The 23,663-nt window shown below is 41.4% G+C and overlaps 1 protein-coding gene across 1 annotated transcript in view; it reads left to right on the forward strand.

The window, feature by feature from the left end:
* Positions 1–260: 260 nt before the first annotated feature.
* LOC126284027 (gastrula zinc finger protein XlCGF7.1-like) overlaps positions 261–23,663 on the forward strand; it is a 137,889-nt gene continuing 114,486 nt past the window's right edge. The window contains exon 1 of the mRNA XM_049982579.1: positions 261–579. Within this exon, the coding sequence (XP_049838536.1) occupies positions 535–579 (45 nt within the window). The 5' untranslated portion in view covers positions 261–534. The remainder of the gene's footprint in view (positions 580–23,663) is intronic.

Genomic DNA, 23,663 nt, shown 5'->3' on the forward strand with positions numbered 1-23,663 from the left:
ACAGTAGTAAGAAGAAAAGCCAATTCGAAGGCTGAGCAAACTCGTGCGCTATCAGCTACGCTATGAGAACAGCTGACACTAACTGTATCTGGTGGGCCCCTTGAATTTGTGCACAAAGCGGTCTGGTTGACTAACTTCAATGCCAATTAACTCGGAAAGGGTGCAATGTATCGATTTTTTCTTAACAATTATTTCTTTGCATAACCTACCCAACAACACCGTTACAAGTTCTTGAGACCGTTTCTGACCACTCTGTACAACTGCATCTCCCTTTGCTCTATCTTCCTTGATTCGAATTTGTATATTTGTGCAAATATATCTGCACAAATTTTCGTTAGACAGGTTACGATTTGTCTGCGCAGATATTTGCTAAAGATGGTGAGTTCCGAAGATGATCTAGGAAAACAAATGACGGTAGACAACTCGTGAAACTGATTGGTGAATTTTGCTAAACGTCAACAGAAGTTTTGCTTGTCTGCTGTGACAGCGGCATCACAACAAACGGTTGTGTGCTTGACAGTTAGGAGCAAGAAGATGCCGAATGAGGTCGAGGAAGATATATTTGCAAATTCAGCCAAGGTATCATAGACTTAGTATTTCAGATTAGTGTGTAGCTTTGTGCATGCACGAATGGTTGCGTTCTTGACGAAAAAAATAATACAAACTCTTAAAACGTTTGTAAAGAAATGTTAGTCGAAAGAAATCTATGGAAGCTATAGTTATTTTAGCTGGCATGTTCTGCCTTTTTTTTTCTATTTTTCCAATCAACTGATTATGTAGCCGTAAATTTTTCAAATAAATACGCACACCTTACTGAAACTAGACGTGCGTTTTACGGAAAGCTCCAATTATAAGAAAAAACTATTAACGTTTTTTTCAATTTTATGTGTAGCAGGTAACTTTATAGTTCAAAGCAAGTCTCGTGATACCTGTTGAGTAGCTTATAGTTGATGCCGTTCACTTATCGCTCGCTTTGATAATTATTTCCATTACTTGGTTATTGACATTGTACATACATACATACATCATTCGGATTTTTTTTTCAGTGTGTCAAGTGTACGGCGTTTTGTTTGTAAATTCATACATTTTACCCTCAAGTAATAATCTTCTTGGACAGAGCAACTTGTTGCTTGGCATAATGGGTAGACCAACCCTTTTTAGCTACCATTTTAATTCTATTGTGATTTACGAGAATAGTACCTTGCAATACATCGATTATTGTGGAACAGTCATGTGGTTAATTCCAGTCATTTAAGACAGAGATTATATTCTATGTTCAATAATTGCACAATTGAAAATTTGCCGAACGGTGTTTCCATGTTTCCCAGAAACTGAGTGATGGCATTGGCTGTAGATTTTTTTTCTTATTATGGAACATCACTTTTATTGATGATTCCCAAAGATAAAGCAGTAAGATAAAGTTATAAATTAGATTTGGCAAATTCACAGGACTTTTTTTATCAGATGTTTACCAGTATATTCATGTGTTGTCAGAATTTTTTTTATTGCTGTCTTACTATGTTCACTCAAAGCTGTCCCTCTTTTCACTTTGCCCTCATTTTTCATTCCTGTAAACAAATATGATAGAAGCTGAATGGGTAACGTAGAGGGATGAAATAATGAAAGCTCAATATAACACAAGGCAATTTATCAAGGTGCATTAGAAATTCTTGGATACCATGGGAGGTATTGAATTTAACTGATGAAATGAGAAAAAAAGCAAAGAAATAGAAACAACCAGAGGAGGAGGCCAACAGGAATATGTGCGCCTATATCAATAAATTGACAGAATGTGCAAGATAACAAACATGCATGTCTAGAGGAGGAATAGAAAGCTGTAGATTCATGCATGACTGGGAAAGATAAATGCAGTGTATAAGACAACCAAAGAAACATTGAGAGAAGAGATAAGCTGATGTGTAGGCATCAGGAGCTGTTGGCATGCCAGTACTGAACAGAGTGGATCACTGAGAGATGGATGGAGTGTATAAAAACACTGTACAAATGTGAGGGACTGGAAGACAATGGTACAAGAAGGGAAGAGGAAATAAATGAAAAGAGATGCAGTGCTCAAGATGTGTGTTGAATTACAGTACTGCCAGAAACTTTTTCCTTGGTCAAGGGAGTGAAACCTGGTGCAATCAGCTTTGTTGAGGCCATTGTAAGAGCTGCTTGGATCAGTAGCAGCAGCTCACAGGTGTGGAAAGTTAACAGTGGGAGAGTGGTGTACTGCCCCATATCCGTTCATACTGTGGCTTAATGATGCCACATGGCAGAAGATGACGCAGCAGTAAGTCAGTTTCATGGGATTCTTAGGGTATGATCGCAGAGCTACATGTTTTTTTACTGAAAGTATACCATACACGAGGTATCTGGTATGGATGAAATTGTCTCGGAATTATTCAGATCTTTGGGAGAAATAGGCATGACCAAACTGTTCCTCAGATATGTGGGATATATGACAAAGGAAAAATGCCCTGAGGTTTTGAGAAATGTATAAGCCTATTCCCAAAAAAGGGAGGTGCTGTCACAATAAATATTAGCATGCCGTCAGTTTAATAATTCATAGTTTCAAAAATACTAGTACAAATAAATTACAGAAGATAGGAGAGACTCATGGAAGCTGACACCTGGGAAATCATTTTGGGTTCAAGAGAAATGTAGGAAGACATGAGCCAATATTACCTCTACAACTTACATCTTAGAAGACATTTTGAAAAATAAAATTATGTTTTTGAAAATTTTGAATGGGGTACATTATTTGCAGTTCCATAGTTATGAGGGATAAAATACAGGGAGCAAAAAGGCTTGTAGAAAAACCAGGCCACAGCTGTAAGAGTTGAATGGAATGAAAGTGAGCTACACACCCTTAACAGAGAGAGAGAGAGAGAGAGAGAGAGAGAGAGAGAGAGAGAGAGAGAGAGAGAGAGAGAGAGAGAAGCATGGTGAGCTGCATCAAACCCTTATGCAGACTAAGGACAACAGCATAGTCTTGAATGGTTGTAGGTAGATGTTAAGAAGGCAATATTAGTAAGAACTAATGTGGAAAGATGCTGGCAGTAGGTGGTGTCTTATTTTTTTGAAACAAGCATACACGACATGACAGACACAAAAGACACAAAAAATGCACGCATTTGATCCTCAATACTGATATTATTGTGCCTGTCTTTTAGGGTAAGAACCATAAATTGTACTTTATCTTTGTGACTCAGATTCCCAGCAAATCACTTATCACCTGTATCCTGTGCTCATGTTCTTATCACTAATCAATAAATACATTTGTGGCAGTAGTAGCCTTTTGTCTGTTGATATCAAAATTGGTATAAAATATATGATTATAAAAGATTAGAAACTCAACAGATATGAATATACATCTTAACAAAGATAACACTTACTAGTAGTTAAGGGTAGAAAAGTCACACCAAACAGAGGAATTGAAAAGAGATCAATTGCAGCTGAGAATGTGGACTGGAAACATACAAATTTTGGATTTTATTTATTTATTTCATAAAACTATTATAGTGTTTTAACAGTATCATGGAATATGATTTAGTGCAGTGAGTAATCATGACAGGGACAGTGCTGCAGGAGACGGAGACATTAAATTAAAATTACTTGTATCTGGCCATGATTGTGGAAGGTGGTGGTTGTGACGTATTATTAGGCAACATCCAGGCATTTGCCTTTAATGATTTGGGAACAGAAACAGAAGGACAGATAATGATTAATGGCCCATAAACAATTCTGAGCCCTTATTGCACAGTAATACATTGTAAATGAAATTAATTTTAGTAATAGCAAACACCAGTTGTTAGATCAGGTCTCAAACTTGATGAACAAACAATGTAAAAATTAAAATAACAGGATACAAGGAAAAAAAGGAAGTAGTAGATGGAAGGGAGATGAGGAGAATGTGTTATGAACTAACCAAATAACAGAAAATAAGGCAGTAAAAAATATAAAATGAACATGTGTAAAGATACACTGAGGAAACCCCATATTTCTAGCGAGCATTGATAGAGGGCCGGAAAGACAGATTTAGAGTGGTACACTTAGGATAGGATGGCAATCACATAAGAGTAATTTGTTTACAACATTTTCCTGGGTTAGCGAGTGTGGTAGGTAGGTCAGGATTATGCCAATAATCTCTTCTTCTTTTTTTTTCTTTTTTTTTCTTTTTTTTTTTGCAGTTAAGTATATTTTAGTGTGAGTAAAATATGAGCTTTTAACTAATTGCATAGTATCTCCAGATAATAGTTCAGTGTATCAGAAATGTGATGTGTAATGTGATGGGGTGTGTAATGAGTTGGTTTTGAGTTTGAAGTTAAATCTATTACACTCTTTACTCCACTGTCAGTCCTTTCTGTGCCATGCTTAGGCTGAATGGTGGGTAGTGTAAGTCATTTATGCTTCTAGTGTTATATTTTATGAATTTTACTTTTGTGTTTTTAAATTGTGAGTTAATTTTTAACACTGTTTTGGCATTCTGTATTTTTATTGATTTGGGTACTCATTAATAGTAATAGATCTGAAGGGGCAGATACTTATATTTTTGTGTGTGTGTGTTAGAGGGAGGGGGGGGGGGGGGGAAGGAAGTTCCAGCATTTGCCTTACAGCCAGTCTAAATCCCACTTAATGCGTGGCTGGGATTGATTTTGGATTTTGTGCTTTAGCGCATTTTTGCCTTCTCAATTACAGCATAAACTACCATGTTTATCCTAACTAGGAGCTCTGTTCTGTCTGATCATGAGTTTCCTCACTAACATTTTGACAAGGGCTTTGATCTGAACTTCATACTCTTCTTCTGTTCTCACACTGCCTACTGCCTCTTCAAAGACTTTGGCCTGTCTTCATTTCAGTGCTGATTGGCTTCCTTCCTAGCTGTGGAATTGACCTTCTCTCCACTCTGTGTTTGGGAGTTCTGGCTGGCCACAGTGAGGGGAGGCCTCTGCCAGCTCATTGCTAGTCTGCACTCAAGGGGGTGCCACACATTCCTAGTGTTACCTCCTCTGTCTTTTGTTTCTGGTGATTTATTTTGAGTCTGCTTGATGTTTTACCTTCTCTTGCATCTTATTTCTAACATTGTTCTGACCTGAGAAGGCCTTGCAGCCATGCCATGTTATGACATGGATAGCTCTACATTTTTGTGCTTACATTTGTGGATGTCATGATTCTCAGCTCATTTCACACATGTTGTCTGATGGTAGCAGTATTTTTGCCACTGTCCTTCTTGTTGACACTTAAAGCACTGTGATTTCATGTTGAATCCTGCTGGGAGAGGTTCCATCTTAATGTAAAAGCCTACTACACTATCCAGCATTAAGATTTTTTTGGTAATATACTCTGAATCCATGAACTTTCCATTTTCATCTGAAGTACCTACTTTCAGGACAAACAATGAAGGTCTCTTCTTGTTAGATCAATTTTGGAACTTGTTGTTGTGGCTGGTGCCACGAAATGTATTAGGATGACCAAATGTAGCGGGAAGACACCATTGCAGTGGGTGGTTGCCAGGAGTTGCCATATTAAAACTCGGTGAGAACTTTCCCCATGATTTATTTGTTTCCAATACAGCGCCCCATTCCCCTCGGTGCGCATCAAAGGGTCCCGCAATGCTGAGTCCACAGCCCCAGCGACCCAGTGTAATGCGCTGTGTGGCAGCCTTGTACGCCAGTTGAGTGTGTCGTCGTCAGGATGGCAGGAGCTGGCTCAGTGGTCTGTGTCCCTGCCAGCTCAGTGCTGCTCGATGTGAGCTGCAGGCAGCCAGCTGTGTCCTTCTTCTCACAGGCGTGGCTGAAATCATGGTGACGAACAAGCGCCCGTGATTTGGGGTCCGAATGTGCGGTCCTTGCCTTGGGATGTCTCCAGCGTGTGTCGGGAGCTGAGTCGACTGCCTTCGGTTGCAAGCCATGGTGTGGCTGGCTACGGACCCCGCATTGGCCTCAGGGGCATCAAACCCACGACCCACCGGGGATGGAATGCTGATGCCCCATCTGCTGATGTGTGTAGCCGGTGGTGTGACACACACTGCCGTCCAGGAGAGCTGCCACACTTGAATAAATGTCATTAGAAAATGGCACCTACTTATACTCAACTGTGCACCTCTGTTTTGCTAACACGCCTCTCGGATCACGTACTCACCACGCCCCGGTTGCGCCAGTGGGCCCCTTCTGCCTGTAGCTTGCGCACATGCGAACTGTTGCGTTTACACTTTTCAGTGATTCAGCGGCCTCTGTGGCTTCCATTCTACTTTGCAACCATTGGTATGTGTAACTCACTGCAATTCGGCCTGCACCTGGCTGTAACTTGTGCTCAGAATATCGTCCAAAACTAACTTTCCCTATCCTAAACTGTGGTGCCGCTACATTATTCCTCTCTTCAGAAAGATCTGGTCCCCGGGTTGACCTTTAACTATCTCTTAACTTGTTTTGGTTGGCAACTATGGCATATTTCCTTACTAGTAGAAAACTTAAATGTAGTCTAGTGCCCTCTTAAAACCATGACTTGAAACAAAATGTAAAAATTCCCTACTGGACGACTACTGCCCGATCAACCCTTTACTACTCGTCTCATGCCCTCGGTATCAAATCCACTGGGACTTGGACCACCCTTGCTTCCCTCTTGGAATTAGCTCTCCGCCTGATCAGAAAGAAAACAACACATAACAAAGTTAAGGCTGTGATGACACTTGACACAGAGGTGCTCAAAATGATAGTTATTTGCCGTTGCCTTTCCCTATACTGATCGACATGTTGTACAAGCTGTTCGGCTGGTATGCGCCCCTTTTGCTCCGAAATGAATTGGTTTAGGAATCTCAGTAGGCTCCAGAGTTTGACTTAATAAGGTCAGATTCTGCATTGGCAAAAACTCTAAAGTGGCTTCTGGCCAGTACAGCTGTGGCTGCTTAGCATTCAACTGTGTGACTCCTGAAATTGACCCTGGCAGGTGGAAGATTGGTCCTATTATGGTACTTAGTTCCATTGGTTAAAATTCCGCTTCCTTCGAGCTCTGCTCATTTTTCTTCTGCAAATATTCCTCGCTCAAAACAACTTGCTTCTACTACCAAATTCTTGTAGGTGGAGAAGATCCAATGCGTCCCGACATGTGGCAAGCTCAAGTTTGGCTCCATGATGTCCCTTGGACAGTAGATTTCTTTCCCTCTAGCTAAAAAATAACTTCACGTTGCATGTGTCCCATATTTGTAACTTCACAGATTTTCCTCACTATTTTTTATTCAAACTCAACACTGGTTGTGTGACTACTTTCATCCTTAGATTTACATTATATGAACTGGTGCAATAAGCCCGACTTTCCTGACCCAACACTATCGATAACCAAAAATTTAACCAGAAAATTGTACAACTCTGACATCATTCAACTCATATTTATTAGGGCTTTGCTGCAAAATTCACTCTGATGAATTTATTTCTCCAGAACTGCATTGGATTTCTCCTCCAACAACACTCCACTTACGTCAGACGCCACACTTCCCTTTTCAGTGACCTGAGGACAGGGATCACCATCACCCTTCCTCCCTCTTCAAAAAGACTGCTGTCCCTAGCAGGCTCACAATACTCGAAAACATGTATAAAATACAATGCCTAGTTACCCTATACAAACGCAATGATACATGACACGGGGGGGGGAAAAAAAAAAACCTACAAATACTCTACTACTTTCTGTATCGCAAAGGATATGGTATTTCATGCTGTACTCTATCTTCCTGGTTTTCTCTGTGCTTAACACCTCTCTTCACTCTCTCTTTCTTCCTCTTTCCTTCCTGTGACATGCCTGGAATCACATCTGGGCAACCCTTAAATGGCCGTAACTGCCCAATGTGTACTATCGTCATTCTAGGTGGCAGCTGAAGATTAACATTAAAGGGTATGCCCCTTGATACCTCATGAGGAATTTCTTCGTTTTCCCTTTTTGCGTGTAGGGGCTGGACAGCATTGCCCATTGCCCCACTATATATTGTGGTAAAATCCTTTCCACTTTACTGCATCTTCCTCTCTTTCCAAAGCATTTGTATTCGCCTTTTATATCTGTTTCCAAATGTTCCAAATTGTCCTTGCAAATTGACATACAGATTCACCGGTCTTTCCTTTCTGTAGCTTCACTAAATCAAATGGTGACTGCATTTTTCACCCGTACACTACCTCATATGGAGACAAACGCCTATTTGTATGGACTTTTGCTTTGTATGCACATACAGTGTGCTTCAAATACTCGTCCCACTGATGGTGATGAGAATCCACATAAAAACTCGGCATCTTCCCGATTGTTCTGTGTACCTGTTCTTTCCTCCTGTTGGCCTGAGGATGCAACACACACGTCCTCAACTTCTTTATGTTCAACAATTTACACAGTTCCTTCATTACATCTGACATGAAGTTGGTCCCTTGGTCAGTAATTATTGACTCCAGTACACCAAACTTCAAAATCCAGTTGTTTATTAACGCTTGTGCGACCTCTGCTGCCTGTTGATTTGGCATAGCCACCACCTCCATGTACCTGGAAAAATGATCTGTTATTGTGAGAACGAATCTGTTCCCCCATGGTGATCACCTAAAAGGTCCTAAGACATCAATCCCCAGCAAAGAAAATGGACATGTTGCTTCCAGTAATCGTTGTACCTGTATCTGTTCCCGACTCAAATCTTCTCTGTGCGCACATGGTATACAATTCTTGTTGTACTGTTCCACATCTACTTTCCTACCTCTCCACCAATACCTCTCTGCCTCTGCCTCTCTGCCACCCTCCATGACTGGATGACACGTGATCATGTGCTTCCTTTAAAACCTCATCCCTCAGCTTTGCTGGCACTACTACCCTTGATCCTAACTTCGTTTCCCTGCATAGAAGACCATCATACATATTAAATTGTGGCTGTGTACGATTCAATGTACAATTGTTGTCTGCATCCTGTGATTCTTGCCATACCATTGGGTCATACATAACCTATGACTTCTACTTTTACCATCTTCTTACTTAATGCATCTACATTACCGTGTTTCTTCCCAGGCTTGTGGACCACCTTGTAGTTGAATTCACTAGCCTCACAGCCCATCTAGTGAGTCTAGTTGACGGATCCTTCAACCCCAACCACCACTTCAATGGAGCATGATCCATCACTACCTGAAATCTTTTCCTATATAAATAACATTTAAAATATGTGATTCCAAAGATTATGCTAAGCGTCTCCCTCTCAGTTGTTGAGTAATTCCTCTCTGCTGCATTCAACTGCCTAGATGCATAGACTACAGGATGTTCTTTCCATCACTTTCCTGACTAAGAACATACCCCAATGTGTGATTTGATGCATTGCATGCTAGAATAAACTCCTTTTCAATATCTGGAAACTCAAGTACCGGACTTGATGTTAACACTTCAGTTTGTCAAACACTTTCTGACAATCTTCTGTCCACTCAGATTTCACACCCTTCCACAACAATTGCGCCAATGGCTGTGCTAAATCTGCAAAATCCTTAATGAACTTTTGATAGAAATTGCAGCTTCCGATGAATGACTGCACTTCCTTAACTATTTTCGGTTCCCGAAAATCCCTTACATCCTGCACCAACCTCAGATCTGTTTACACACTGTCCTTATTGATAATATGACCCAAATATTTTACTTCTTCTAATGCAAAATGACACGTCTCCAGGCTCAACGTCAAATGAACTGCTCTTAACCTCACAAAGACTTCCCTTAACTGCTGTCTATTTTGCTCCATACTACTTGAAAACACTAATGTTATCCAAACTGACCAGACACTACCGTGGTTTCAAACCCCTCAAGACACTGTCTAGCAACCTATAAAAACAGAATGGCAGTCTAACGTACTGGTAATGACCTCCAGGAGTAGAGGAAGCAGTTTTTGGACGATCCTCTGGAGCCACCTCCAACTCATGATAACCACTTGTCCATCGTAGAAAAGTACTGGCACTGCCCTAAGTGATCCAAAGTCTCCAATATGTTTGGAATGGGGTATGTGTCCATTACTGTCTTATTATTGAGGTATTGAGAGTCACAACAGAACCTGTATTTCTTAGTTCCGTCTGTAGATTTTTTAGGTACAATGACAATGTCCACTACCCAGCAACTGTTACTGTCAGTTGCAAATGCCTCGGTATTTTGTATGGTTTATGGTAAACAGGTGCTTCATTCCCTGTTGGTATCCTATGTTGAAATAATAGAGTTGCTGGTAACGGCCCTTGTGGAAAAAACAAATCCTTAAATTCCCACAATAATACTTCCATATGCTCTCTTTCTCCTCTTTTCAAATGCTTAATTTTGTCATGCAATGCAGTTCTATCAGCAGTTAGTGGTTGATCGCTTCGCCTACCTCTCGAACACCAGTCTTCCTCATCTGGCAAATCCAAGTTTGCTACTAAAACTCCTTTTCTCAAATTCACGTCTACAGTGCTAAAGTTATCCACATTCAGGGGAACTACTTGGCCATCGTTCCCATCGTGTACGTGTACAACACTACATTTCACAAAACAACCCAGTGAACCCAAAACTTCATTATCCTCCATGGTTCAATAAAGCATACTGTACCCACAGGTAGATTTGAATCCACCCTTACCCAAATGACTTCCTGGTGCCACTAGACACACACTCGTGTGAATTAAGCCTTAATGCCAATGAACACGGTTTAGTTGGTTTATCCATTACATTGAGTGCCCCCTCATGACAGCTCTGCATTGACAAGTTTTCCCTAGCTGAAATAACATTCCACCAAGTTCCACAGTTCATTGCCCAAGGACAATTTTGGCATGATGTTGATGCAAGAAATCTACTCCTAGGATCATGTCATAGCCCTCGTTTACCCATGGTACTACCTCCATATGCATCAAATCGAACTTTCCCTATGCGAAGGTAAACTGTCATCGACCCGAAAGGTGTGACCTCCTTATCCCCCACTCCATGCAACCTATAACATGGCGGGCCTAACTTCCTTTGTCCCATTATATTCTTAGTAGCCACTGACACTTCCGCCCCCTGTGTCCAACAAAATCTTAAACTTTTTAATTCCTGTGGATCCTACCACTGAACATTCTACCTCTTCATATGTATTCGTAGCATTGAAATTAAACAGGAGCTCCCTTAGGTGGGTCTTCTGCCCCGTCTGCCGTTTAACTATTGTTCACCTCCCCTATCTCCACTTCTCCATCCTCCACGCTGCTGATTTCCACCCCTTCTTTTATTCCATAGTGACTGGGTACATTGCCTCTGCACGTGTCCCATACAACCACACTTAAAACATTTTGCACCTGCTGTAAACACTGTTCGCCTCTCGCATACCCCTGTTGCCATGTCTATTTCCTCACATCGAATTCACAGCTGAATACAAATCTTTTGGAGTCCCTTCACGTACTTTCCGTGACATGTGTGCCAGTAACTCTCTCAAAAACACATCAAGTGCCCTTTTCTCAGCCTCCTGCAACAGAACACAATTCGCTTCATTACTCTGACACAACTCATAAGTATACTCATTAATTTCCATTATTATGTCTGCAAATTTCTCCATCGTCTCCCCTTGTCTCTTTGTCATTGTACTTAACCCCTCTGCAAAGTACCGAGTGCTATTCTGTTTTTTTGGTACCATTGTAAAAGCCCTTCCTTTAACTGCTTTGCCCTGCCTTCCTTAAGGCCTCAGAACATTTTACATATGTCTTCACTTCACCCATCAATCTAATCTTGGCTACATGTAACAACTGTTCGTCAGACCAACCATTCATCAGAGCTGAAATTTCCAAGTCTTCCACAAACGAACACACATGCCCAGATGCCGTGCCAGAAAACAGAATAATTAAACTTGCGGCAGCTGGGTCAATCTCCTGCACCCTAGGCAACGACGACTAATCTGATGCACTTTCCTGCTCACTTCTAGATGCCAAATCACTCCTCAACTGCATATTGTCTGCTATCAGTTGTGCTACTTTTTCCATCAAAATCCGCACCGCTTCTGGTTCCGACACACCTCACGTCTGACTCAGCCATTATTTTGCTTTCATTCCCAGTTAGTCACGAAACAAAACATTTAAGTACAAGAACAACCTGACTTCCTACAGCTCCATATCATCACACTCAGTATCATCATAAACAAATACAAAAGTAATTAAATGCCATGAAAACAATGTTACTCCCTAAACATACTAACACTTACTCTGACAACAAAAAAATACTATACCCACGCAAAACATCTACAATGTGGCTTACCTGGAGCCATACTAAAAAGAAACAAAAAAAAAAGCAAGAAAACTTCTAAGACTCAAAAGAAAACTGGTCAAACCTCACAACATCTTGTGACCGTAATGTAGGCAGTGGGCTCAAACGTTGTACTGGACAAACGACGTCTGCTATTCTGACACCAAATGTCGTGGCTGGTGCCACCAAATGTATCAGGATGACCAAATGTAGTGTTTCCACTACAGCGCCCCATTCCTGTCGGTCCACATCACAGGGTTCCGCAATGTTGAGGCCACCGCCCCAACGACCCAGTGCAATGTGGTGTGCGTAGGCCTTGTACATCAGCGGAGTGCGTCATCGTCACGATGCCAGGAGCTGGCTCAGCAGTCTGCGTCCCTGCTGCACTGCTTGGTGTGAGCCGCAGGCGGCAAGCTGTGTCCTTCTCGCCAGCGTGGCTGAGATCACGGCAACGAACAAGTGCCCATGATCTGGGGTCCAAATCTGCGGCCCTTGTGTTGGGATGTCTCCAGCGTGTGTCAGGAGCCGAGACGACTGCCTGCAGTATGAGCTGTGGAGTGGCCTGCCACTGGCTGGCTGCCTATGGACTCCACGTCGGCCTCAGTGGGTCGAACCAACAACTCGCCATGGTTTGGAAAGCTGGCGCCCGATCTGCTGTTGTGTGTAGCCATCGAGGAGAGCTGCCACATTTGAATGAACCTCGTTAGAAAATAGCACCTATTTGTACTTGGCTGTGCGCCTCTGTTTTGCTAACGCGCCACTCTGAGCCACATACTCACCACACCCCGGTTGTGTCAGTGGGCCCCTTCTGCCTGTAGCTTGCGCCATGTGAACCGCTGCATTTACACTTTTCACTGGTTAAACGGCCCTGTGGCCTCCATTCTCTGCACAACAATTGGTATGCATAACTCACTGCAATCTGGCCCACAACTGGATGTAACTTGTGCTCAGAATATCACACAAAACTAACTTTCCCTATCCTAAACGGTGCTGCTGCTACATTGTGTTGAATTCGTGGTTGAGCAGTGCTTGCTGAACTGCATTAATAGTGAACATTAATATTCTCTCTCGTAAAAGTGCCATCACATTTGGTGTCATCTTGTGTAGTTCTCTCCTGATTGGTACTTCAATCAAGTAGTCCTTCGTCAACTTTTTGGTAATTATAGGTGAATGTGTGTAGCTCCAGTATGACATCATTATGTCGAAGTGGCTTTGAAGCTGTGTATTTCTATCCAGCTGCCCCCCTCCCCATATATTGATTGTATACTGGTGCGATATCAATAAAGTATCTGACACAGAATCACCTCCTCCCCCAGCGAGCTTGCTGCTCTTTGGCAGGTTCATGTTTGGCTACCATGGGGCCCCAGCCTTTGCAGCAGCTTTTCCCTTTCATGCTGCATGCCTATCCTCTGGTTGTTCCTTTTCCCCTCCTTTGGGGAACATGTCTGAATCCTTTTTGGAAACGATTTCTACATTTTTGGTAGTCAATATCAGAATACTCTCCACTGTTTTTCAATGCTTTTTTTTGTTCATCATTCACCTTCTCCTACTCTTCCTTTGCTTTGGTGTTTCAGCTTTCTCTTATTCTTCTTCCTTCCTGTGTGCTCCTGAATGCCGGCTCATGCCTCTGAGAAGTAACAGGTGATTGGGTAACACATAATTCCCAGCTCCACATTGACAGGTAGGGTTCACATGTAACCTCTGCTAGAGGCCAGGTGACACCTCCGAGAAAACAAGGCCAACCAACAGGGGTTCCTACTTCACCGTCATGACAAGTAGCCCAATATGGCGATAGTATATTGCTGTGAGTGGATTGCTTACGAGTGTCGAGCTGTGAGTTGCTGAAACTGTTGTTATTTTGATACATCTTTTACCACTGCAAAGTACTTGTTTGTTACACTATGGTGAATAAGTGCTGTGTACCGGGTTGTACTGGCAATGACTGGACTGGGAAAAAGATGTGTGTTCAGATTTCCAAAGGATACTGAACTGAGGAAGAAGTGGACACATGCTGTTCGACGGCAGAACTTTACTCCCTCTGAACGTTCAGTGGTAAGTAGTAACAAGTTACATTATTAACAACAAACTGAAGCTAATTTCGTAAGAATAAATTATAACTACAAAGACTCTACTGTTTACTTTCATTGAAAGTATTGTTTAAACGATTTTTATTGTTCCGATTTAGAATGTTTCAGTATATATTAACTATAAAGTGTGTAAGTTAACGTAAAACTATAGATAACAATGTAAGCAGTATATTTGATTTAGGCTAGCAGTTACAAATGCAAGTCAGGCTACCAAATGCCCTGGCCCTAAAGTTTTTTCGTTTGATGAGTAGCATTTTTGCATTACTAACAAAACATTTTAAGGTAGTGTTAAGTACTTATCTTACATTGTGTCAAAGATGTAGCATACTTTTACTAATGTGAAATGTTTATATCTTAAGTACAATTAATTAATTTTGAAATTATTATGGAACAATTTTCTTTTCATTTCCTTTCCAGGTTTGTCAAGAACACTTCAGTCAGAGTGACCTGATTCTTCAAAGCACAGCAGTTGACTGGAGAACAGGGCGAACTTTGACATCGCCTCTAGAAAAAACAAGACTGAAATAAAATGAAGTGCCAGTTTCCTGCCAAACTGTCCGTTATTTAAGCTCAAGACAAGGTGTTCAACGAGAGCCCCCAAGTCAAAGAAGACAATGGCTAGAAGCAGATACCTTAAGTAAAGCTATATCTGAAAGAATAGAAACAGCTTCTGCGCAAAGGGAAAATGACAGTTTTCAAGATTATAGTGAATTTTTGAAAAAAAGTGAGAATGTTACATTAAATCAACAGTGAAGTAAAGTTGTGAAAGAAGACTGTATATTGTTCCTCTACCTTAACTTTGAGAAAAGTTATAACAGTTTGTAGAAACCTCAGTGTTAAATTGTATGTAAATAGTATTGAGATTGTTGCCAGCACACTTCCACAGAAAGTTTGCAGTGTAACTGAAGTAAAAAATGTGACTAAGCTGTGTACAGACTTTATTAGTGGCAGGGAAAGTGATTTACACATGTCAGTTATTCATGCCCTTCTTGAAGCATTACCAGTGAAAGAAGGTAAGAGGAAGGTTGTTTCATTCTTGAGGTCACAACATGCATTATATCTTCAATCCAAGGCACACCATAAATTTGATCCAGAGGTTTTGATTCTTTGTTCAGTGTTGTTTACAATTTCTCCACATGCTTACAAGTTTCTGCGATCATCTGGTTTTGTCATTCTACCACATCCAAACACATTAAGGAGGCTTAGTAGTAATATAAACGTGAGCCCAAGTAACCCAATTTTTTTAAGTCATTTGAAAGATGAAATTTCATGTTTGGAACCACATGAACTGTTTGTTACCTTTATGCTAGATGAGATCCACATATAACCATATGTAGATTATAAAGGAATGACTTTGGATACTACTAAAATAGCAACCAGTGCACATGTATTCATGATTCAGAGTATTCTTTCTCTTTTCAAAACTGTTGTACATGTATTGCCTGTGAAAAAACTGAATGCAGAGAGCTTGTTTAATGTAGTAAGAAATTTAGTAGTAGGTATAGAAGCAGCTGGCTTTCAGGTTGTTTCACTTGTTACAGATAATAATGCCATTAACAAAAAATGTTACATACTTTGCAAATCCACCACAAGCCAGTTTTGTATACCCATCTCCTACAGATGCTGTATGACACTGTCCATATTTTTAAGTGCATAAGGAACAACTGGATAAATCTGAAGAACCACAGGCAAACATTTTGTTTTCCAGATTTTGATAATTCTGATATTGTTAGGTATGCATCTTTTGCTGCAGTTAGAGAAGTACATGACTTAGAAAGCAAAAAACTGTTAAAATATGGTTATGGGTTGTCTGTGAAAGCCTTGTGGCCTTCACCTTTAGAAAGGCAAAATGTTAAGCTGGTGACTCAAATATTCAGTGATTACATAGAAAGTAGCATGGTTGAGTTGGGGCCAGTTCATAATGTAGAAAACTGGGAAGGAACTGCTAAATTTATAAATCTTATTAGGACTTGGTGGGGGATTGTCAATGTTAAAGCACCTCTGAAGGGACTTCACCATAAGGAAGAAACACAGAAGCCTCAGACCAATAAAGCAGGAGACATTTTTTAAAGTTATCTTGACAAATTTCTCACTTGGTTAGATAAATGGAGAAGTTTAGAGTCGGGGAATGGTAAATTGTGGAAACACGCACAGCACTTCGAATCACAACATATGGCTTAATGCAAGTAACTGAATACTGTTACAAGGAACTAAACATGTCATATATTCTGCCAGGTAAGTTCCAGACTGATTCTCTGGAAGCAAGATTTGGTCTATATAGACAGTAATCAGGATGTCAGTATCATATCTCAATTAGGTAGTTATTAGAAACTGAAAAGAAGTTAGAACTCAATGTTCACCCCCAAGAGAAGCTGAGAGTTGTTGAGATGCATAGTTGTGATGAAAGTACCGAGAGCAGTATGAATGATAGTGAATATACCTTTAATGTCAATATCAGTGAAGATGATTTAAAAAATGTTGAATCTGAACTCCCAGTTTTAACTTACATTGCTGGTTTCTGTTGCCACTCATTGATTAGGAAACTTTAGTGCAGTGACTGCACAGATTTTTTGATATTGGTTAGGTCAATGACAACTGAGAAACAGTTTAATTTAATTAGACAATTGGACAGAGGAAGTTTGAAATTCCCACTTGTATTTCCTGTGACAGTAGTCATGTACAGTTACTTGACTCTACAAAAGTTGTTGGCAACATCATCATTCCTGAAGCTGCTGAATCAAAGATCAGTAGCAGCTGAACTAATTTGGAAAATAATTATGGCTGCTGAACTGTTGTGTGAAAGTTCTTGTCCTCAGCACACACTATCTGAAATGTGTAAGAAAATTATATGGACCACTGTAAATATAGCACTAAATAATTTTTGTAAAAAGAAAAATGATGAAACTTCTGTGCAGTCCCTCCAAAGTTCTAAGAAGAGGAAACTTCAAACACTATGCCACAATTTGAAATAAACTTTTTTTAAATTTAATATCTTCAATCTGTGTTTTATTGCTACCTTCTGCTGAACTCCTGAAGTCCCCAACACAAAATGTTTTACTCATTGATGAAATGTGTTTTGTGTAAAATCAAATGCAAGTGCTGTACAGTGTCTTCAAAGTACTAAGAATCAAAAATCTACTTCTTAATGGCCACAATTCCACAACATTTTTGTAATATTGCTTAAAATACATTGCTCGCTCCCCGTCACTAACTCCAGATAAGTAAACTGCTTTTACCCTTTAAATGAATAATGTTATGCTCTGTCAAGTGTTAAACCAAATGTAAGTGCCCTACAGTTTCCTGAAAATTGTAAGAAACAAAAGTCTTTTTGGCATAGCCTTAACATCTTATTTTATTGCTTAGCATGAATTGATTGCTACCTGTCATTAGCCTGCATCTGAACCCATAATAAAAAATTCAGAAACTTCTGACTAAGAAAGTAAGGGATATGTGTGGTATAATTTCTTGGATAAGTTCATTACGTGGTTGGAGAAATGTAGAAGTTTAAAATTGCAGAATGGTAAATTGCCCCTAGAGAAATATACAGGATTTAAGGTTACCACATATGGCTTAGTCAAGATAAATTATTACTGCTGTGGAGAACTAAATGTCATATATCCTGCAAGGTAAATTTCACACTCTCACTAGATACTGGTAGCTTGATTTGAACTTTACTGACGATTATGTGGATGTCAGTATCATATACCAAGTAGGTAGTTGTTAGAATCAGAAAAGCATTTAAGTCTTATGAGTATCTTAGAACTAAATGTGTACTTACATAGGAAACTGAAAATTGTACAGATGAATGGTGACGATGAGATTCCAGCAATGTGTGTGTTGATGGTGCTTCATTTTGTGATATGTGTCAGTGGTGATTTAAAAAATATTGAAACAGATGTACCAGTTTTAACATACATTGCTGGTTTCTGTTGTCACTGATTGCTAAGAAAACTCCATTTAGAGTGCACAGATGTCATATTCTGACATCCAATGTTTTGCTACTCCAGTACATTGCTATGTCAGGCACAGAAAGGCTTAATAGTGGTGGCCTTGGTTGTTCAACGTTTCTTACTATATGTGATATATGCCTACTTCTAGAACTCCTCTGAAAAGTGTTTATCTTCAGTACCAGAATGAACATCAAGTTGTCAGGTTTTCTAAATAGAAAAGCACTATGTTAGTAACAGACAGCAATAATGAGACTTGCAGTTGGTGATTTCTACGTGGAAAAGAAAATAAGCTGTAGAGAGATTGAAAATGGTAAGTAAAGAGAGCCTCAGCCTTTTGGTCACATTCTTACATGTAATGCACTTGGTTGTTTTTCATTTCCTTACCTTTCATAACATTTTTAATATTGTTTCAAGAAGTGTATCTTCAATAGCAGAGTGAACTTCAAATTGTCAGGCTTTTCTTCAAGGAAAGAGCAGTCCCTTAATATCACAGTACAAGACAGAATCTTGTGTTCAGTGATGTCTATGTTAAAAGGAGAATATTTGATGTCTATCTTTTGTTTCCATTCTTTATTACTGGGGATACACTTGTAAAAATTCTTGAAAAGAGCTGTCACCATGTACATATGAGTAAATCCACAATAGTCATGTGTTTTATGAGATAAAGCGAACTCTTGCTACCTTATTGTAAATGAAAGTTGTGAGGGTTTTGCTATGTATGACAGTGTTTATGATAATTTACTTTCAGTGTAATAGCTTGAAAATGTTGAGTCCTGCTGTCATTTGGCATTTGTCACCACCAGTATGCAAGTTTTAAAGCTAAATAGTGTTCTGACAATTATAAAATAGTGACAAAGTTGCTCAATCAATTAAACTTATTCCTGCCCGTGTATGTAATCGGTATTTCGTTATGAACCTTTATGCTGTTTACAAGAATATATATAATTTGATCTTTGGTTCAAATTATCGATTAGTTTGCTCCTTTCTGTATGACAGACAGAAGATCGTTAGCATCAGGCACGTCTGTGCGGAGGTGTCCGTGGACTGCTGCATCGGTTATGGGCCGCTTAGTGTGACGTCACTAACACTGCTGGGTGGCCTTGTCATGCCGGGGGTGTCGGGCCAGGCCCAGGGAGGGGTGATTAACTGAGCTGCTACCATCCCAAATTGCCGATTGGTTCCTTGTCAGGTGTTCAGGAGGTATGATCTGAGGTGCGAACAATCACCTAAGGCGGGTGAGACTCCTCTGATGGGAGCCCCCAGTTGTAACGAGTGTGCCATCAGAGATGCTGGCAACTATGGGGGATTTTCTCACAATGTGCCAATCGTTTCACAGTCAGTGGCTACGAAACGTAAACAGAATGAGGCTAACGATTCAAAGAGCATCTCAGCTGCACCAAGGTACCCCCAGTTTCACGTACTGAAGATGGTCAGTAAATCTGTTTATTTTTCATAAAGGTGGTGATGCAATTGCTGACACTGTGAAATCCTGCTCTTGTTTATGCAATGACACTTTGCTTTTGGAGACTACTTCTGATTCTCGAGCACAACAACTGCTTGCAGCTTCACTTCTCTATGGCTATCCTGTTTGTGCTGGGGCCCATTGAATACTGAATTCTTCCCATAGTGTTATTTACACTAGGATGTTCGAAGGTCTGACCGAGGCAGAAATCCAAACGTACCTCTCTGATCCAAGTATCATGGCTGTTAATTGGGTGATGAAAAAAGTAGATGCCACCTTAGTGACTACATGCACTCTCTTGCTCACTTTTGATAGAATGGTTCTTCCATCAAAGATAAAAGCAGGTTATAAAGTTACCACAGTCCAACCATACATTCTGAACTTGATGCACTGCTACCAGTGCTATCGTTTCAACCATACTAGAACATCTTGTCAACACCCAGCCAAATGTGTAACCAGTAGTAAGGGTGGTCATGAGGGTGATGGTCCACCTCCTTCTCCCTGCTGCATCAGCTGCAGTGATGACCATGCTGCCTCCTCACACGATTGTCCTAATATCTTGATGAGTGGGCTGTCAAGGAGATCCAGATGAAGGAAAAAGTGCCTTATCCAATCGCTCACACGTTGGCTAGTTGTAAACCCTTCGCTGTATTATCTGGCACCTACAGTACTGTTTGTGCTATATCTCAATTCACGAAAGTCCACACAGCACTGTGGTTGTGAAATCACCCAGTCTCAAGGGAGTGTCCTTGTCTCCTGCTCCAGCTGTGCAACATGCCTCATGGGGTGAAGTCACCAGCTACACAACTGGTAAGTCAGAAAGGGCAGAAGGAATACTCCTGTGAAGACTTCGGATGTCCCTCCAGCCAACCAACACCTAAATCTTCCTCTGCTCATTGGAAAGGCTCGAAGAAGTCAAACAAAGGCAGAAGGTCTTCTCCATCACCGACTCTAAGATCCTCCTCAATGGAGTTGCCACATGATAGCATTGCCTGGCTGACATCAGTATCACCAGTACAAAGGACTAACCATTTTTCTGTCCTCGACTCCACAGGCTGACAGCAGAAGATTGCCGACACATCTGTAGACCTCATGGAGCAGTATCCTCCATCCTCTGTGCCCTGTAGCAGTGAGTCTTTCAAAGCTGACACTCGGCATTTTTTCTTAGTCATGACTTTCCTCCAATGGATCATTTGTGGCTTTCGATCCAACAAAGAGGATTTACTGCTGCTCTTAGAATCACAGTGCCCACTTGTTCTCTGCCTTTGGGAAACAAAATTGCATCCTCATGACTGCTTTGGGCTCTTGCATTTCTTCCTGGTCCATTTTGACCTCCTTCCTGAGGCCGGTATTCCATCTCATGCAGGAGTCATGCTGCTCTTAGTCAACCCATACCCCTGACTACATGCCTTCCAGCTGTTGCAGTTCTCCTTTTCCTTCCTCACTTGGCCTTTTCCCTTTGTACTGTTTGCATCCCTGTCTCATACTATGTCACCAGGGCAGACTTCTCCCAGCTTATTGGGCAGTTGACTCATCCCTTTCTGCTGCTCGGAGACTTTCATGTGCACCATCCCCATTGGGGTTCTGCCACAACTTGTCTGAGAGGCACCCTCTCCTCTGACCGTCTTAATCAACTTAATCTCTTCTGCCTTAACACAGGAGCACCCATGTTCCTTTCAGACTCCATGCACACTAATCCCCTATGTGCTATCCATTTGTTGACTTCTACCCCACCTCTGTGCACAACCAAGTGGCAGCTTACCAAGGCCGACTGGAGGCTTTATTCCTTCCTAGCAACCTTCAACTAACAATAATTTCAGGGAAATATCTTACAAACATTATCCTTACCACTGCAGAACGCTCCATTCCTCACCCTTCCTCTTTACTGCGCCGTGTCCCGGTCCCTTGGGGGACTGAGATGTGCCATTACACAATTAAGGCACAGAGATGTGCTCTCCACTTTTTTAGCTGTTGTCTAATGACGGCAAAGTGCATTCATTATAAACAGATGTGTACACAGTGTGTTGTGTTCTTCAGGATAGCAAAAAAGGTCACTGGGTTTCATCTGCTAGTTCTTTTAACAGTTCCACTCCCTCTCCTCCTGTGTGGCCGACCTCCAATGGGTCACTGGGACCAAGATCCGTTCCACACTTTCTGGCCAGACAGTAGCAGATGAAGTCATTGTGGAGCTAGATATGCTCTCACTTCATCCCGATCCTCCGCGCCATGGCCAGATGCCGTTCACATTCAGATGTTGGCACTTTCCTCTTGCGGGCAATCGCTTTCTGCTTAATACATACAACCCAATCTGGGCAGAGATCACGTTTTCCAGATGCTGGCATGAAGCCACTGTTATATAGTTAATCCTTTAAGAACAAACAACTTCAATCTAGCTACCATTCTGTCTCTCACCAGCTGTGTTTTCAATGTGGAGGACCATATGATTCATGCCAGGCTGGTATGGTGGCTCAAGTCTTATACGGTGTGGATTTTGAGTGTGGCGTGCTGCAGTTGACCATTTTGTCACTTTGTCCACCCATGTCATAAATGGTTTTCTGTGGAAATCCCAGACTGTGGCCAAATTTTTCGAATTGGAGAAAGCCTAAGACACATGTTGGAGAACTGGTATCCTCTGTAATCTGTACACATGGGGCTTCCGTGGCCCCCTACCCCATTTCCATTAGCAATTTTTAAAAGACAGAGTTTTCTAGATACGCGTGGGTTTTCCCTTGTCGAACACCTTTATCCGGGAAAATGGTGTGTCTCAGGGTTCCGTCCTAAGTTTTGTCCTCTTTGCTGTTGCCATTAACTCTATAATGGCCTGCCTCCCACTGGGCATCTCTGGCTCTGGCTCCCTTTTCATTGACGATTTTGCCATCTATTACAGTTCTTAAAGGACTTGCCTCATTGAACACCACCTTCAGCGATGTCTTGATCATCTTTATTCATGGAGCATTGACAGTGGCTTTTGTGTTTCCACTGACAAAACTGTGTGTATAGATTTCTTGTGGTACAATTGGTTTCTTCCACCGTCTTTACATTTGGGCATGTTGCTCTTCTGTTAGTTGAAACTACAAAATTCCTGGGGCTCAAGCTCTATAGAAAACACTCTTGGCCCTCCCACATGTCTTACATGGCAGCCCACTGCATGCGGTCCTTCAATTCCTGTGTGTTTTTAATGACACTTCCTGGGGTGCATATCGAACCTCCCTCCTCAATTTTGACCAGTCCCTTTTCATTAAAAACTAGACTACAGGTGTTTTGTTTATGCATGTGCATGTCCTTTTATGCCATCTCACTATCGTGGCATCCTTTTGGTCACTGGCACATTTTACACTAGCCCAGTTGAGAGTCTGTATATGGAACCTTCCAAACTACCACTGTCCTACCACTGTGACTTTCTCCTCACACAATGCATGCCATTTGTCCGCCATGCCTGGCCACCCATCCTGTGCCTTCTTCTTAGATGACTTTTTTGATCACCAGTATGTGGTTTGGTTCCGTATGGCTTTTGGTTCTTGCTCTGGCAGCTTAACGTCACGCTACCTGCAACTTTCCTGGTGGGCGTGAACCCTTCACTACCATGGCTTCGTGCGGCGGCCCGTATTCACCCTGGCCTTCATTCGCTTTCTATGGTCACTAATGCAGCCTCGCTCTTATGATTTCCATTTCATTACATTTGCATGGAATTTTGCATGGTACCTATGTGTACGCCCGTGGCACTTGGGCTGACTGTGGTGTCAGGTGTGCCTTCCTCATTGACGTCAACATTTTTTTGGTATTGGCTTCCAGGGCACTGCTCAGTATTTGCAGCAGAGTTCTTCGCCCTGTATCAGGCCATGCAGTACATCTGGCGACAGAGGCTTTTCAATTGCGTCATCTGCTCAGACTCTCTCAGCGCCTTCCAAAGCCTGTGTGTGCTGCACACTGTCCATCCCTTCCCTTAGT

Source organism: Schistocerca gregaria, chromosome 8 (genome assembly GCF_023897955.1).
Source record: "Schistocerca gregaria isolate iqSchGreg1 chromosome 8, iqSchGreg1.2, whole genome shotgun sequence".
NCBI classification, from domain to species: domain Eukaryota; kingdom Metazoa; phylum Arthropoda; class Insecta; order Orthoptera; family Acrididae; genus Schistocerca; species Schistocerca gregaria.